This window comes from Sminthopsis crassicaudata, chromosome 3, assembly GCF_048593235.1.
Source record: "Sminthopsis crassicaudata isolate SCR6 chromosome 3, ASM4859323v1, whole genome shotgun sequence".
Taxonomy (NCBI): Eukaryota; Metazoa; Chordata; class Mammalia; order Dasyuromorphia; family Dasyuridae; genus Sminthopsis; species Sminthopsis crassicaudata.
This window is the reverse complement of record NC_133619.1, coordinates 453,730,207-453,748,390: the sequence shown is the minus strand read 5'-3', so window position 1 is coordinate 453,748,390 and position 18,184 is coordinate 453,730,207. Positions and strand designations below refer to the sequence as shown.

General features: G+C 32.8%; 1 protein-coding gene across 1 annotated transcript in view; it reads right to left on the bottom strand.

Annotated features, from left to right (window-relative positions):
• FAP (fibroblast activation protein alpha) overlaps nt 1-18,184 on the bottom strand; it is a 90,796-nt gene that overhangs the window by 11,071 nt on the left and 61,541 nt on the right. Inside the window, exon 21 of the mRNA XM_074303271.1 lies at nt 2,587-2,641. Within this exon, the coding sequence (XP_074159372.1) occupies nt 2,587-2,641 (55 nt within the window). The remainder of the gene's footprint in view (nt 1-2,586; nt 2,642-18,184) is intronic.

Below are 18,184 nucleotides of genomic sequence, written 5' to 3'. Positions count from 1 at the left end.
AGACTCGTGCTTTCAGAATATCACTTTGGTAGCTGATTGAAGGAGAAATGGGAAAGACCTGAAGTAGAAAGATCAGCTAGTGTTGGGGAGAGGAAGTTGGGGGCTGTATGAGTAGAAAGAAGGGAACAGATGTGAGAGATGTTGTGGGAGTAGAATTGACAAGATTTGGCAACTGTCTACATATGTGGGGTGAGAGAATGAGGAGTTGAGGCTGCAAGTCTGGATGACTAGAAGTATGGCAATTCCCTTGACAGAAATAGGGAAGTTTGAAAGAAGGATGTGCTCTAGAGGAAAGATAATCAGTTCTGTTTTGGCTATGTTGAGTTTGAGAGACTTAAAGAATATCTACTTTTTGAATGTCTAATTGGTAATTGGTGATTAGATTGGAGGTAAGGAAGAGATATTATAAAGGAATATATATATATATATACTGTATGTATATGTGCACACACATGTATGTATATATGTGTATATGTCATTTGGATTTGATGTAATTTTTCCTTCCAAGGTTTTTTTTATATCTGGATAGTGGACCAATGTGGATCCTCTATACCTATATGTTCCCTGAGAAAGATAAGATAATGAAAACACAGAGCTCGTAATTAAAAAACAAGTTTGCTATTATTATTTTTTTTAAAACCTGGATCAAAAGCTCAACCAAAGGAAAATGACTATGATTTCATATAGTTGTTAGACTTAATATTTGAGTGCTGAGATCATTTACCTTGGGGATTTCAACATGGATACAAAATAAGAAAAGTCATTTTTTACATACTTCACTGGAACACTTCATTTATTACTACATTCCACTTGGACTAGGTAGTTTGTACTTGGCCTATTTTAGGAGGGACCAAATAGCCAATTTCAGGAGATAACTTTCCCTTCATTACAATATGAGTGGTTTAACTGCTCTGTTAAGGGTGGAGATGAATCCTGCAAATTCTGTTTCAGGCTTGATTTCACTCATTCCACATTAAGGGGGCCCCTTACTGAAAATACAGCCAAGAAAAGCAAGCAGAGCAAAAAAGCTATAAAGGCACCGTCGTTAGCTGGTCAGAGGATACCTCCAGCTGAAAGGGGAAGAAAATTGAAATTTTTCATGAGCAGTAATTACAATAATTTATAATCAGAAAATTGGAGAATATGCCAATATTTTCCATCAATTCTCATTACCTCACCAGCTGTGCCTAACAGGATGCCACTACTTCAGTCAGTGTGCATTTTTTAATAAATAAAAGTTTTTCAAATGTAAGAAATTATTTCTATGACCTAAAAATAAGAAATTGAAAGCTACTTAGTTCTCTCTTTTTCACATATATGGAAATCAGGACTGGTGAAGGAATTTGCTTGCCAAAGAAAATATAAAAAAGCCAGGAGGTGACCGAATTGAGCTGTACATATTTTTTGAGGGGAGGGGTGGGTTATTTGGTTTTTTTTTTTGCCAAGGCAATTGGAGATAAGCGACTTGCCCAGGATCTCACAACTAAGAGGTATTAAGTGTCTGAGGACAGATTTGAACTCAGGTTGTCTTGGGCTGGTACTCTACCCATTGTGACACTCCCCAGATTGAGCTGTATATCAAGGAAATTACATTTTTGAAGTTCATATGCCAAAATAGAGGATTAGTGAAGCATGAGTGGACAGTGAAAAAAGATGGACACCCCCCCAAAAAAAGATTTCTAAAATTTGAAAAGAAAAAAAATCTAAATCTTCCAAGTCTTCACAATTTTTATAATCTTGTCCATTCTTCTCTAAAATATAGTAGAGACACAGCAATTATCAGTTAATTTAGATTATTATTAGAATAATTATTAGTTATTTTTATCAGTAGAGAGAGACAACTCACAAGAAATTCATTAGAAATAAAAAAGGAGCAGGGGCCTAAATGATCTAAATTTGTTGTTCACCCAAGTCAATTCATCCTCCACAGAGCTACCAAAGTGATTTTCCTAAAGGGCAATTCCTCTCACGTCCTCAACAAATTCCAGTGACTCCCTACTATCCCTAGGAACAAATATCTCCTGTTAAGCATTTATCTTGTCCCTAATATAACTTTCCAGTCTTATAACATACTACATCACCACCTCATCCCCCACCTCGCATCTTACAATCTTGTCAATATAATCTTCTTATTGTTCCTTAAACAATGCACTCCATTACTCATTTCCATGTTATGTCCTCCATAACTGAAATGTACTGTTTTTCACGTCTACCTCTTGCAATTCTTGGTTTCTTTCAAGCCTCCTCTCAAGGGTTACCTTTTACTTAAAATCTTTCCTGATTCCCTCAGTTGTGAGTATAACCTCTATTACTTTGTATGTTGTGTCAGTTTTGTACCCATTACATGCCTCTCCTGATAGCATGTAAACTCCTTGAGGTCTACTTTACTTTTGCATTTGTATTTCTAGCACCTGGCACAATTCTTGGCATATAGAAACAATAAATTTTTACTGATAGATTAATCAAACAAAAATATTGCTTAACTTTCATTTCATTCTATAGTGGAAAATAGTTTCAAGGTAACCATACAGAACACGTTAGAAAATACATTGACTATCAGGCATAAAAATATACAAAACAACTTACCCAGCCCCATATGGCTATTCTCTTTTCATCAATGAAACCCATTTCTATGAATTTTCTAAAGTAAAGGAAACACATGTTAAAATATATACACACTGCACTTATTATGAATTATATTCATGTAACAGCTAAATAATTTTTTAAAAAGTCAACTTTTTAAAACTCATCAACTCCGGAGAATTTACATATGATAACAGAGATATTAACTTCACTTTTTACAAAAGGCAAAAGAATTTCAGGCCCCCTAGTATCTGTATTTTAACATGATTAATATGATTTCATTATAGTGGTTTCCTTTATAATCCCATGCATTTTATTTCATGCATTTAAAAACATTATTCAGAGAAGAGATTCCTAGGATTCAGTGGTCAATGTTAAGAAACAAACATGAAAGGAGTGGATCTTGAGCTTTTTTAAAAGGACCTCATTGCAGAATTGCCAAGTACCTAGTGATGGCATGTGGTCTACACCAACTGTGGTTTAATTCAGTGCTGGTTAGGAAGAAACTTGAGAAAATTCCCAAGAAACAGATGCAGTACCAGAATGAACCTGCAGAAAAGCAATGGCACAGTGTCCATATTCCAACAGAAATAGGCAAAAAGACAGAGGTAATGTAGATGGAGCCATAAAATGTTCTTTATTCATGCCGTTCAGGTTTTTGTTCACTGCCATCTGGGCTTAGGGGTGAGTAATTGTGATTTGTTGACTCCCTGAGTTTCTTAAAAGGATTTCAGACACATTCTCCCTTGACTCTAATGTTCACAGTATGCAGGTTTCAAAGGTGTGGATGACTGGCAAAGTTATCCAAGCAAAGCTGCCATAATTTCTATGCATAAGCAAACAGGATGAGATACTGTTGGCCACAGCTGTCACCTGGAGCTCTAGGTGCAACTGAGGATTTGGGAGGGAAAAGTAAAGCAACACTGTCCATGCAAACAATAGTGTCAGGAAAGCAAAAAAAAAAAGAGGCATCAAGTTGGTACCTATTTCAGTCATTCCTCCACGTCCTGGGCCAGATTCTGTGTTAAGGCGAAAGATATTAAATGCCCTTAATGGAGGGGGAAATAATTTAATATCTTAAAAAAATATATCTTTTTGCCTCTGATTCTTAATGGCCACTTCTAAGATATAAAATGCAATTTATGGCTTTATGATTATCTAGAAGCTAGCAATGAGACTGGCTTGGATGGATGATATAAAGCAAATAACAGATGCCACTTAGGAACAGAGGAAATTCTTAATGGTCCCCTTCCTTGTTTCATCCTGAAAAAGATGACTTGGACAGGAAGTGATCTTGTAATAGCTAACAAGGAAATTAGAGGAGAAAACATATTGTAGTAAAACTAAGTCAAAGGGTGATTGTGTAATCTAAAAGCATCAATAATAAAATACACTCCTGAATTCTTTTTTTTTAATGCCAAATAGAAAAGTTTATACTTAATTTAATTGGAAAATATTGCATGGGAGGTTGGTGGGGCTGACATGATTAGACCTACACTTTAGGAAAAGCATTTTACAATGGAGGATGGACTTTAGTAGTAGGGAAGTTGAGGCAGGGGATTGTGAGAATATTATAGGTGAGGTATTAAGAAAAAATACTTAGGGATTAAGGATCACAACGTGGGCAGAGTGTCACTCCCTCATCCTTAAAATCAATGGCCAAGCATGGGCAGTAGCTTGGGTATATAGTAGAAGGTGTTCTTTAAAGAAGATCCCAGAACTCTAAATCTCTATCTTTATATCTGACTGCTATTAGTACACGGATTTATAGGGACCAAGAAGGAGGGAAACTTTTTTGGCTGCCAATAAAAAGACTGTAAAAATACTTTTGTCAGACAAAAGGCTGTATGACATACTGTCATACTATAATACCTTTTTTTCTGCCCTCTTTCCTCCCTCCTCATACCCTGTATCTTCCATTACTAATCACAAAGACCTTTTGATTAGAAAAGTTTGCTAAATTAATTATTATCAGGACAACCTTGCAGATGCAGTCTAATGAAATCGACTTAACCCAACCAGTGAATAGGTGAATCAATGAGTTGTAAAACATGGAGTCATCTTTGTCAGCTAGGGCTTAACAAAAGACCAGTTTTCACAGGGATTATTAAAGTTGTTGTAATAATCCCAGTGAAAAATCATGAATATAAAGCAAAATTTCTGGGTTGAAGTCAAAGCAATCCTCAGAGAAAAAATCGTATCTTTCTATGCTTTTTTTGAGACTTGTGTTTAAATATCAATTTTTTTATTCTTCATTAGGAATACTTAGAATTCTTTTATTTCATTAAATATCTATTTCCATCTTGTATGATTATGTAGTTTTGCTGGGTAGGTTATTCTTGTTTATAATTCAAACTTCTTTGCTTTCTGGAATATCATATTCGAAGTCCTCCACTTCTTTATAGTGATGGATACAAAATCTTGTGTGATCCTGACTGTAGTGCCTCAGTGTTGAATGATTTCTTTCTGACTGTTTTAAATATTTTCTCCTTGATTTTGAAACACTGGAATTTGATTATAATATTCCTGCAAATGTCCATTTTGGGATCTCTTTTAGGAGGTGATCAATGGATTCTTTCAATTTCTAATTTGCCTTATGATTCTAAGATATCTCAGTAACTTTCTTTCATAATTTCTTGAAAAATAATGTACATTTTCATTTTTTATCATGGCTTTCAGGTGGTCCCATAATTCTTAAATTCTCTCTTCTCTATTTTTTAGGTCAGTTGTTTTTCCTATATTTCATTCTATTTTTCCATTCTTTTGACCTTGCTTTATTGTTTCTTGATGTCTCATGGATACAATAGTTTTGACTTTCCCAATTCTAATTTTGAAGGAATTATTTTCTTTAGTGTGTTTTTGTATCTTTTTTTTATTTAGCCACTTTTGATTTTTAAGGAGTTATTTTCTTCATTATGTTCTTCTGCCTCTTTTACTAAGTTATTAATTCTTTTTTCATAATTTTCTTGCATTGCTCATTTCTTTTCCCATATTTCTTTACTATCTTATTTGATTTTTTAAAAATCTTTTTTTCTCTTTTAAAAAACTTTTTTCTTTAGCTCTTCCAGAAATTCATATTGGGTTTGTATCTAATCTGATTTTTTGGTCCAAATGCTCTTTTTATTCTGACATCTTGGCTCTGCTCCCCACTCTTGAATCCTAAAGAACTTCAAGATATATATTTGGCTTAGATTACATTTATTTATTATATCCTCTCTGTGCAATATCTTTGTGGGTGGTGAGGAAGGTAATGGAAACATTATCCCTATTCTTAAATAAGTAAGTGAACAAGCACTTATTAGTACCTACTGTGAGCCAGACATTATTACACACACACACACACACACACACACACACACACACACACACACACACATACACACACAAAATAGACATTTTATATCTATATACATAGGCTAGTATATAAGAACTGAAGCTAAAAAGAAATTTTACTATCAGTCTCTACTCTCAGAGAACTGAGATCTGAGATCTGATGGGGAAGACAACATGAAAAAAAATGGACATACAAGATATACATCAATTGTAGATAAGAATTTGGAAAGGATAGTAAAAGGATCAATATTTAACTTAGTGTGTTTTGCCTGGTTCTTACCATCATTAGATTTAACACAAATAATATATAAGAATGTATTTTCCCTTAAACTTGTAAGAACAGATAGATGCCACAGGGGATAGAGTGTTGAACCTGGAGTCAGGAAGATGAGTCCAAATCCAGCCTCACTTATATGTGATCATGGGTGAATCACTTAAACTTTGCCTGACTCAGTTTTTTCATTTGTGAAATGGGGATAATGATAATATCTGTTTCCCAGAATAGTTATAAGGATCAAATGAGATAAAATTTATAAAGTGTTTTGTGAATCTGAAAGTACTATTATATAAATGCTAATACTTATAATTATTATTTCTCCTTCTGACTTTACTAATCCTGATAATGACCCCACTATTCATCTAGTTTCCTAAGTTTAAAACCTTAGAATAATCTTTGATTCTTCATTTTTGATAGCTAACTTCTATCTATTCTTTCCAATATCTCTTATGTCCTTTTATTCACTCAGTTGTCACTGTAAGACTGTGGTACAGGCCATCATTACAACCCATTGGGACTATGTTCTCTTAATGGATCTGCCAAACTTTACCCTTTCTTCCCCACAATACATCCTTTACATCACTGCTAGACTAATCTTTCTTATGTGTTCATCTAGTTGAGTTACTCTTGTGCTCATCAATCTTCAATGACTCTCTATTTATAGTAATGTTGCTACTTGAAAATCAAGAGCATTTACAATCTGGTAGCACTCTACTTTTCCAACTTAAGGAGGTAGCATTTAATAGGAGAAAAAATACTCATTAATGTCAGAGAACCTTGGTTAAAATATTTCCACTGTGACATTAGATAAGTCAATTAACATTTTTGCTTCTTAGTTTCTTCATGTAAAATGAAGGGGTTTGGATTAGATGACCCCTGAGCTCCTATCCAGATTTTGCATTATGATTCTTATTTTATGCAAATTTCTAGCAAACACATGCTTTATAGTCCATCTAAGCCAGACTTGGTTTCCACATATACCAACCTCACATAGTGCTTTGTTTCTACCTCTTTAATGCATTTTTCATGTGTTATTTAAGTATATGTGTACCAGTCATGTACTCTTCAGTGCTGTTCTGGCTTTCTTCCTGTGCCCCATTCAAAACTTGCTATCTCCGATTTTTTTGTAATAAATTTATTAATTTTAATACACATTGCTTTATAAATCATATTGCGAGAGAAAAATAAGACAAAAGGGAAAAGCCATGGGGGAAATAAAAAACAACAACAACAACAACAAAAGAAATGAACATAGAATGTGTTGATTTACATTCAGTGCCCTTAGTTCTTTTTCTTCATGCAGATGACATTTTCTGTCCAAAGTCAATCAGGATTGCTTTGCATCACTGAGATATTGAAGAGAAGCCTTTCATGGATGATCATCACACATTCTTGCTGTTTTTGTGCACAATGTATTCCTGGTGGTGCTCGTTTTGCTCAGCATCAGTTCATGTAAATCTTTCCAGATCTTTCTAAATTCAGCTTGTTCATCATTTTTATAGAACAATAATATTCCATTTCCTTTATGCACCACAATCTGTTCAACTATTTCCCATTGATGGGCATCCATCTTTTTCAGTTCTTTGCTACCACAAAAAGAACTGTTACAAACATTTCTTTGCACATATGGATCCTTTTCTTTATGATTTCCTTGGGATACAGACCCAGTAATGGTCAAAGGATATGCACAGTTTGATAGCCCCTTGGGCATAATTCTAGATTGTTCTCCTGGATGATTGGATTGTTTAACAAATCCACTAAAAATGTATTAGTGTCCCAGTTTTCCCACATTCCCTCCAGCATTTATCATTATTTTTTCCTCTCATTTTAGCCAATCTAAGAGGTATGAGGTGGTAATTCAGAGTTGTTTTAATTTGCATTTCTCTAAGCTGTATATATAAAATTTCATCCTCTGAAAATTGTCTATTCATATCCTTTGACCATTTATCAATTGAGGAATGACTTGCATTCTTATGAATTTGACACAGTTCCTTATATATTTTAGAAATGAGACCTTTATCAGAAATACTAGCTATAAAGATTTTTCCCCAGTTTTGTACTTTCCATTTAATTTTATTTCTGTTGATTTTGTTTGTGCAAAACCTTTTTAATTTAATGTAATCAAAATTGTCCATTTTGCCTTTGCCTTTCATAATCTTCTCTAATTCTCCTTTGGTCATAAATTCCTCCCTTCTACAAGATCTGATAGGTAGATAAATTATCCCTTATTCTCCTAATTTGTTTATGGTATTATCCTTTATGCCCAAATCATGTATTCATTTTCATCTTATTTTGGTATATAGTGAGTTCTTATTTCAGAAGCTGGAGTTGGGGGTTTATAAAAGACTAGATTGGTATAGGTCTTAATTATTTTGTGTGTGTATAATGTATTCCATTGATCTATTTCTTAGCCAGTACCAAATGTTTTAGGTTTGGTACTGCTAAGCCACCATTCTTTGTATTTTTTCATCAATTCTCTAAATATTTGACCTTTAGTTCTTCCAGGTGAATTTTGTTATTATTTTTTCTAGTTCTATAAAATAATGTTTTGGTAGTTGGGTTGTATGGCACTGAACAAGTAGACCAATTTATGCAGAATTGTCATTTTTATTATCTTAGCCTAGCTAGCAATGAACAATTGATATTTTTCAATTGTTTAGATCTGATTTTATTTGTGTGAGAGATGTTTTAAACTTGTGTTCATATAGTTCTTAGGTTTATCTTGGCAGGTAGACCTCAAAATATTTTATTTTGTCTACAGTAATTTTAAGTAGAATTTCTCTTTCTATCTCTTGCTGATGGGATTTGTGAATAATATTTGTGAATAATATGCTGATTATTTGTGTGGATTTATTTTATATCTAGCAACTTTGCTAAAGCAGTGAATTGTTTCCAGTAGGTTTTTGGATGATTTTCTAGGATTCTATAAGTATATCATCTTATCATCTGCAAAGAATGATAATTTTATTTTCTCATTGCCTATTCAAATTCCTTTTTATTTCTTTTTCTTTTCTTATTGCTAAAGCTAGCATTTCTAATACTATGTTGAGGAATTGTAGTGATAATGGGCATCCTTGTTTCATCCCTGATCTTATTGGGAATGCACCTAGCATCTTTTCATTACAAATAATACTTGCTATTGGTTTTAGATAGATACTGCTTATTATTTTAAGGAAAGCTCCCCTTATCCCTATGCGCAATACCGTTTTTAATAGAAATGGGTAGTACATTTTGTCAAAGCTTTTTCTGCAACTATTGAGGTTATCGTGATTTCTATTAGTTTTCTTACTGATATGGTTGACTATGGTAATAGTTTTCCTGATATTGAACCAGTTCTGTATTCCTGGTATAAATCCCTCTTTTCATAGTGTATTATCCTGCTGATAAGGTGCTGTAATCTCTTTGCTAATATTTTATTTAAAATTTTTGCATCAATATTCATTAGGGAGATTAGTCTGTAATTTTCTTTCTCTGTTTTGTCTCTTCCTGGTTTAGGCATCAGTGACATTTGTGTAATAGATAGAATTTGACAGTACTCCTTCTTTACCAATTTTTCCAAATAGTTTACATAGTATTGGAATTAATTGTTCTTTAAATGTTTAGTAGAATTCATTTGTGAATCCATCTGGCCCTGAAGATTTTTTCTTAGAGAGTTCATTAATGACTTACTTGTTCAATTTCTTTTTATAAAATGGGATTATTCAAGTATTTTATTTCCTCTTCTATTAACCTGGGCAATTTATATTTTTGTAAATATTCACCCATTTCATTTAGATTGTCAGACTTGTCGATACAGAATTGGTCAAAATAGCTCCTAATCATTGCTTTAATTTCTTTTTCATTGGTGGTTAAGTTCACCGCTTTCATTTTTTGATGCTAGTGATTTTTTTTCTTTCCTTTTTCTGATCAAATTAACCAAAAGTTTATCCATTTTAATTATTTTTTTCATAAAACCAACTCTTAGTTTTATTTATTAGTTCAATAGATTTTTTAGCTTCTATTTTATTAATATCTCCTTTCAGAATTTCTAATTTGGTTTTTAGTTGGGTTTTAAAAAATTTGTTCCTTTTCTAGCTTTTTAATTGCATGCCTAATTAATTGATATTCTCTTTATTTTCCTTATGCAGTTAAAGATATAGAATTTCCCCTAAAAACTGCTTTAGCTGCATCCTATAGGTTTTGATATTGTCTCATTATTGTCATTTTCTTGGATGAAATTATGGGTTGTTTCTGTGATTTATTGTTTGATCCACTGATTCTTTAGAATTAGATTATTTAATTTCCAATTGGTTTTTAGTCTATCTTTCCCTGCCCCCTTTATTGAATATAATTTTATTGCATTGTGGTCTGAAAAGAAAGCATTTACTATTTCAGCCTTTTTGCCTTTAATTGTGAGGTTTTTATGCCCTAATACATGGTCAATTTTTGTATAAGTACCATGTATTGCTGAGAAAAAGGTGTATTCCTTTCTGTCCCTATTCAGTTTTCTCCAGAGTTCTATCATATCCAGATATTCTAGGATCCTATTAACCTACCTAGTTTCTGGTTTATTTTATAGTTAGATTTGTCTGATTCTAAGAGGGGAAGGTTGAGGACCCCCACTAGAATTTTTTTTCCTGTAACTGGTTTAAAATCTTCTCCAAGAATTTGCTTGCTCTATCACTTGGTGCATACATATTTAGTATTATTACTACTTCATTATTTATGTTATACTTTATCAAGATGTACTTTCCTTCATTATTTCTTTTAATATGATCTATTTTTACTTTTGCTTTATCTGAGATAAGAATTGCTATTTCTGTTTTTGTTTTGTTTTGTTTTGTTTTGTTTTACTTCAGCTGAGGCATAATAAATTCTGGGCCAGCCTTTTACCTTTACTCTGTATGTGACTTTCTGTGTCAAATGTGTTTCTTGTAAACAACCTATTATAGAAAATAGGTTTTTAATCCACTATGCTATTCCCTTTCATTTTATGGGAGAATTCATCCCATTCACAGTCACAGTTATGATTACCAGGTTTGTATTTCCCTCCATCCTATTTTCTCCTGTATATACTTTTCTTCTCTCCACCCTCTCCTCAGTCATGTTTTTTTTACCCACTCCACTCATTACTTTATCTTTTATCAATATTTCTAACCTTCTCCTATTTTTTTTCCTAGTGTTTCTATCCCGTTCCTCCCTTTTCTTTTTCTCTTTCTCCTCCTACTTCTTTATGGGATTAAATAAGTTTCTATACCTAATTGAATGAATAAATTATTCCTTTGTAAAGGCAAAACTGGTGAGATCAAGCTTCAGACAATGCTAATCCCCTTTCCTTTTTTTCTTCAATTGTAATTGGTCTATTGTACCTCTTTGTGTGAACTAATTGATCTATTATTCCTCCCCTTTCTTCTTTTTTTCAGTACAGAGCTTTTCCCATTCCTTAATTTTTTTTTATTTTTGATGTTATCGCATCAGGGACCATTCACAACCTCATCCTCAGTCCATGTGTTGCCCCCTTCTGTCTGCCCTAGTGACAGATACAGTTCTCAAGAGTTACTTTTTTTCCTGTCTAGGGATACATACAGTTTAATCTTTACATACATACAGTTTAATCTTTACATATATATATATATATATATATATATATATATATATATATATATATATATGTATATATATATATATATCCTCCCCCCCCTGTTTACCTTTCTATGGTTTTCTTGAGTCCTGTGTTTGTAAATTAAATCTTCTGCTTGCTCTGTTTTTTTCAATAGAAATGACTGAAAGTCTCTTACTTCATTGAAGCTCTATCTCCTCCCCTGAAAAATGATGCTGACTCTTACTGGGTAGTTATTTCTTAGTTGTAACCCAAGTCCTTTGCCTTTCAGAATATGGTATTCCAGGTCTTCTGAGCCTTTATTGTGGAAACTGCCAGACCCTGGGTAATTTTGACTGTTGCTTCTTGATATTTGAATTGTCTGGCAGCTTGCAATATTTTTTCCTTAAGATTATACTTTTGGAATTTTGTAACAATGTTCCTTGGATGGATTCTTTCAATGAGCGTTTCTCCTTCTGTTTCTAGAATATTGGGGCAGTTTTCCTTAATGACCTCTTGTACAATGATATCCAGAATCTTTTTCTGATTATGGCCTTCAAATAAATCAGTAATTTTAAAATTATCTCTTCTCGATCAATTCTCCAGGCCGGCTGTTTTGCCAATGAGGTATTTCACATTTTCTTCCATTTTTCATTTTTTTTTAGTTTGACTGATTCTTGCTGTCTCGTAAAGTCATTAGCTTCCATTTGCTCTGTTCTAATTTTTAATGTGTTCAATTAGCTTTTGTATATCTTTTTCCATTTGGTTTATTCTACTGTTTAAGAAGTTGTTTTCTTTAGATAATTTTTTCCTTCATTTTCCAAACTATTGACTCTCTCATGCATACCTTTCATTTCTTTTCTCACTTTTTTTCTTTTACCTCTATTATTTGCCTGTTGAAGTCTTTTATGAGCATTTTTAAGAAGCTCTTTGGGCTTGAAATAAATGTATCTCACTCTTTGAGATTTCTTCTATGGACATTCTGTCCTCATCTGAGTTTGGGTTTTGGTCTGCCTTGAGACCATAGTAGCTTTCTATGATCAATGTTCTTTTCTATTTCTTGTTCCTTTCCTTTCTTTTTCTTTTGGTATTTTCTTTTCTTTCTTTTTTTCTTTTTTTTTCTTTTTTTTCTTTTTTTTTTACTTTTAAGGTAGAGCTCTGCTCCTTGGGTAAATGGGGTAGAACTGAGATGAAAGAGTAAAGTCAGTAAGTTCCAACTCTCCCAGTTTTCCTTTAAAACCACAAGACAGTCCAATGGAATGAAATCACTCTCCAGTTTGAGCTAGATAGACTGAAAAAACTTCAAGAAAGGCCAGTCTTACTCAGATGAAAAGGGTGTTCAGCCCAGGTGAGATAGACTCTGGGAAACCCGATATGAGGGTCTTGATCACAGCCTGGTACTTAATAAATGGTGATTGGAGTGTATTACATTAATCTGATTATAAGCTTTATGAGGACAGGAATAATATGCCTTATCTCAACTTGCTGTCTTAGCATAGTTATATTGATTCATATTAAGATGAAAATAGATTAAAATTTTCCCTGGGAAGGGGAAATCTCTTCACTGACATATTATGTTAAAAAATCTGAAAAAAATGTATTTATAATCTGTTTTAAAACATTCATTAGGAATATGATCTATGGAATTTATCATTTAGAGTTGTTGAGTCCTTTTAGTGGGTTTCTGACTTTTCCTGATCCCATTTGGGGTTTTCGCAGCAAAGATACTAGAGCAGTTTGCCATTTCCTTCTCCTTCATTTTACAGATGAGGAATTGAAGCAAACACGGTTAAATTACTTGTCCAGAGTCACACAGCTAGTAAGTCTTGAGGTCAGATTTGAACTTAGCAAGATTTTCCAGACTCCAGGTCCAACACTTCATCAACTGTGATATCACACTGCCACATTTAGGGTATACCGAGCTCTAATTTCAGATTCTGGTTCTACATGCCTCTCTTTTTTCCCCAACCCCATCCCCCACATCCTCCTATTTATACCACTCCATACTAGTTATACCCATTGTTTGGTAATCAGTATTATTTGTTTAGATAAATTTTAAAGGTTACTACTTATATTTGGATATAGAAAGCCAAAAAAGGCATACCCATTATGTTGTTCTGAAAATTGTAAAACATATCTTGCTTCAGGTCAGATTAATTGTAAACCTATGTATTTTGATGAAAAGTCCTGAAGCAGATGGGTGTTAGCTTCTATAATTCTAATCCTGACAATCACTTTTTATGCTACTTTCTTTAATGATATTTTTTGGTGGGGAGGGATATAAAAGAATATTTATTGTTGATTGAGTTAATTTTTTTCTTCTATTAAAATAGTGAGAATATGTGGCTTAAATCTCATTTTGCACAAGATTCAGCAGGACAAAGTTTATTCTTTGGGGGAATTGTAGGGGAGACAATGGAAGGATTATAGTGACTGGCTAATTATGAGTCACTTGGTATCCAATTCCCAAAAACTCTTCTGGAGACACTGTGATTTGAATCCTTCCCAGGATTATCATTATAATTCTATTCTTTTTATTTTTCTTGGCTTCTCAAAGATCATGTTCCTTAACTTACGTTCTAAGTTATTGTAGGCAATAGCTTTCCAGAAAAGGCAGCATACAGCCACCTTACAGTCTTAACTGTTGCAAATATGCTCAATAAGAAAGTCTAATTTAAAAGCTACTGGGGACCAATTCCTGGATTTATTCCTTATGTCCAATTCTTACCTCTAAGCTCATTGAGGACTGGAACTCTGTTGAATCTCTATATACTCTACAGTGCCTAGCACAGTGCTTTATGACCTAATAAACAAATGAAATGCAAATCCTAACCTCATTTTAAAGAAATTCAACGTACCAAATTAAAAGTCCCTCAAATACTGTGTAATACCTATTTAACTCTCATGACCTTTTCCTGCACTCTACCACAGCTTCTCACAGGATGGCAATACCCTTTATGTGGCCATTATCCTTAAGTGTTTTACTTTCATGTTTAAGATCTCTGAATTTCTTTTACTCAATCATAATTTTTTTATTTTTTCATTTCTCCTCTGGCTTATTCTTTCCACATCTACTCTTCATCTTCTCTGTGTTCTCCCTCAAAGCTGTCCCAAGTCATTACTCTTGCTGGCTACATGTTCCTCCCTTTTTAAATTTTACACCCTTGGGGAATCAGTTCAATGCTACACTATGTTTTACTCTCAAATCCTTCTTTTTATTTTTCTTTATGCCAGTAGTGTTTAACTTGTCACATGCCAGTGTATTGAATGATTAAATGGAGGAATGAAGTAATGAACGATATTAAGTCTTTCTTTAAACTCTAGATCAATAAGATTGAGGAAAATAAGGATATGCAATAATTAAGCCCATCCTACTATCATATGTATATGCATCCCATTATTTAATTGGTGTTGTTATGATAACCAAGGAGATTTGTGCTTTCCTGTTTTGTGATGCTAGTAATTAAGGAGGTTGGATTGGATAGTTTTAAGGTCCTGTCAGATCTATGTCTATGATTCTCTAATCTTGATCAAAGATAGCACCAAGTCCTGTCCTTGGAGTTCACATGGAATGCCCACACAAAGGAACATAAGAAGATGCTAAATATTACTCTAGCAGTCTCATAAGCACTCATTCTTAAATGTGCACTTTGCACTTATAATAATAAGTAAATATATATAAAGTAAAATATATAATGACTTATGGTTCAAAGAAGTTTTTTGTATGTAGCTTAAATTGTTCATGCAATTGAGTGTGTTTCTTTCTTTCTTTTTTTTTCCTTTCCTTTTCTTTTTTTTTTAAATACTAGGATCACTGCCAAAACAAGTAAGTTTTTAGCTCTACCAACCTTGGGAAAGATCCTATTGAATTACAAATGAGACATAATGTTCATCCTTGTATTTTAATGTAATCCTCAGGATTACAAGACATTTGGAACTTGTAAACCAAAAGTTGGTTTCCATTACATGATAGAATACAAAAATGTGAACCACAGTAACAAAAAAGCACACAATGCACCATGGAATAAAGGTTATAACATTGTTAAAACTGTTAATATTCTTAATAAAGATAGGATTTTGGAGATGGAAAACACTGTCATAAAAATTTATATCATATGAAATAATGAAATCCAGGTAAATTTTATTAGGATTCAGTATTTATGCCTGTACATTGGCTTTATTGGTTTTCTAATAACTTACATACCATTTTATCATTTGTCATTCAAGCAAATCTTTATTATTTGAGATATGTCATTTATGTGAATATGAGTATTTTTGAAAGTGCATTTCCACAATAGGCTGAAATAAATGCAAATTAATGAATCAGGATCTTGTATACTTTTTAATACTAAAGTTAATACTATTCTGTTTGAATGTACTTAAAACATAAGTATAATGTTATTTTAATCTAGGGTTATTTGTATCTAATGCAAGTTACATGAAATACATATATAAATGTTTGTGTGTGTGTGTGTGTGTGTGTGTGTGTGTGTGTGTGTGTGTGTGTGTGTGTATTCTTTTCCTGGCAGCTATTAATGACTTTAAGGACTTATAACTTAAAAGCAGGCAGTGAGGTGGTACAGAGGATAGAGAGCACTGAACTTGGAGTCAAGAAGCCTTAAGTTCAAATCCGATCTCAGGTACTTACTAGTTGTGTAACACTAGACAACTAACTTAACCCTGTTTGCTTCAGTTCTTTCATTTATAAAATGAGCTGGAGAAGAAAACAGTAAACCACTTCACTATCTTTATCAAGTGGATTCATGAAGAGTCAGACACAATTGAAAATAAGTGCCAACCTAGGATATACTATAAAATAAAATATTTAATATGTATGGGAATGTCTTCCATCTAGGGGAAGGGATGGAGGGAAGGAGGAGAAAAATTTGGAACAGAAGGGAGTACAAGGGATAATGTTGTAAAAAAAATTACCTATTAATATGTACTGTCAAAGAAAATGTTATAATTATAAAAATTAATTTAAAAAATTAAAAAAAAAGAAAATAAGTGCCAACAACTTAAAATTCTTTAAAAATCAATGTAAACTAATAAATAATAATAATAGAGACAGGACTTATGATTTCATTGTTCCTATATAACTCTCAGTTGATGAAATGCCCCTACCAATGGAGATCAGTTAACATCTTTTCTGAAAATTGTAGTCTTAGAGAATTTCCCAGAAACCTTAAAAGCTAAGAGATTTTTGCCCATGGTCTCACAGCTAGCATGTGTTTGAGATGAGACCAGAATACAGGTCATCTCTCTATCCCCTATGACCTATTGCTTGTGTTAACAATAATACAAATGATATTGATAATACTATAACAATAGTTAACATTTACAAAACATGGTAAAGTTTGCAAGACACTTTACCAATATTATCTCACTTGAGACAATTTAATTGTTCTTCCTTGCTACAGAATTGCTCTTGATCTTCTAGTATAATACCTATGTGTGTTTTATATGACCAAGACTGAAATTGGCTTAATTTGATTTAATTGACTTTGTGGTTATAATTTATTTTTTTCAACAAAGGTGTGGACTTTGTAAAAGATTCTGTGTTGGGCAATGAGAATGAAGCAAAAATTTACTTTTTTAATATTATTTACCTACACATGAAACAATGATATGAGCTCAGAAACTACAGATAAATACTAATGCATATTTATTTATAGTTCTTCTGAATGTTTCTAATGATTATTATCTTAATACTTCTGACAAAAATAAAGCAGTCACAAATTATATTTGGGAATAAATCTGAGTGAAAATATTAGATTCTGAAACATATTTTAAAAACTTCTGTCTTTCCAAGATTAACTCTTCAGTGATATGCATGTTCTGAAAACATGCCCTCTGAAAACAAAAAGAGAAGTTCAGAATATATTTTTAAGGTCATGGTTTAATAACAATGTCTTTTAAACTCTTCAATAAGGCAGAATTCTGAGCCCAAACCTCTACTCAACATTTATCTATCATCTATCTAAGCTGTCTGTCTGTCTATCTATCTATCTATCTATCTATCTATCTATCTATCTATCTATCATCTTTCAGTCATAGAGTTAGAAATAACTGAAAAGAAATCAGATGTTCTGGTTTCTGGGGACCATCTTTTTATAATTATAGTCAAATTATAATGATGACAATTCTGTCATTCATGAGGCCACTTTAACAAACTAGATGATTGCTTTTATCAGAATAAGAAGTATTTAGTTTTTGTCCTTTCACCAATATAAAGCAAATGCCAAATGCTTTCTATTTTCTCTGAGTATTTTTTCTAATCCTGGGCAAGAAATGCTCACATGTTTAAAGTCAGTAGCAGTCTGAGATTAAGTCAGAAAAATAGGTATCAAGAAGGTGAAAAAGAGGCACTGAAAATCAGCAAATAACACTTATTAAACATCTATTAATAGGCA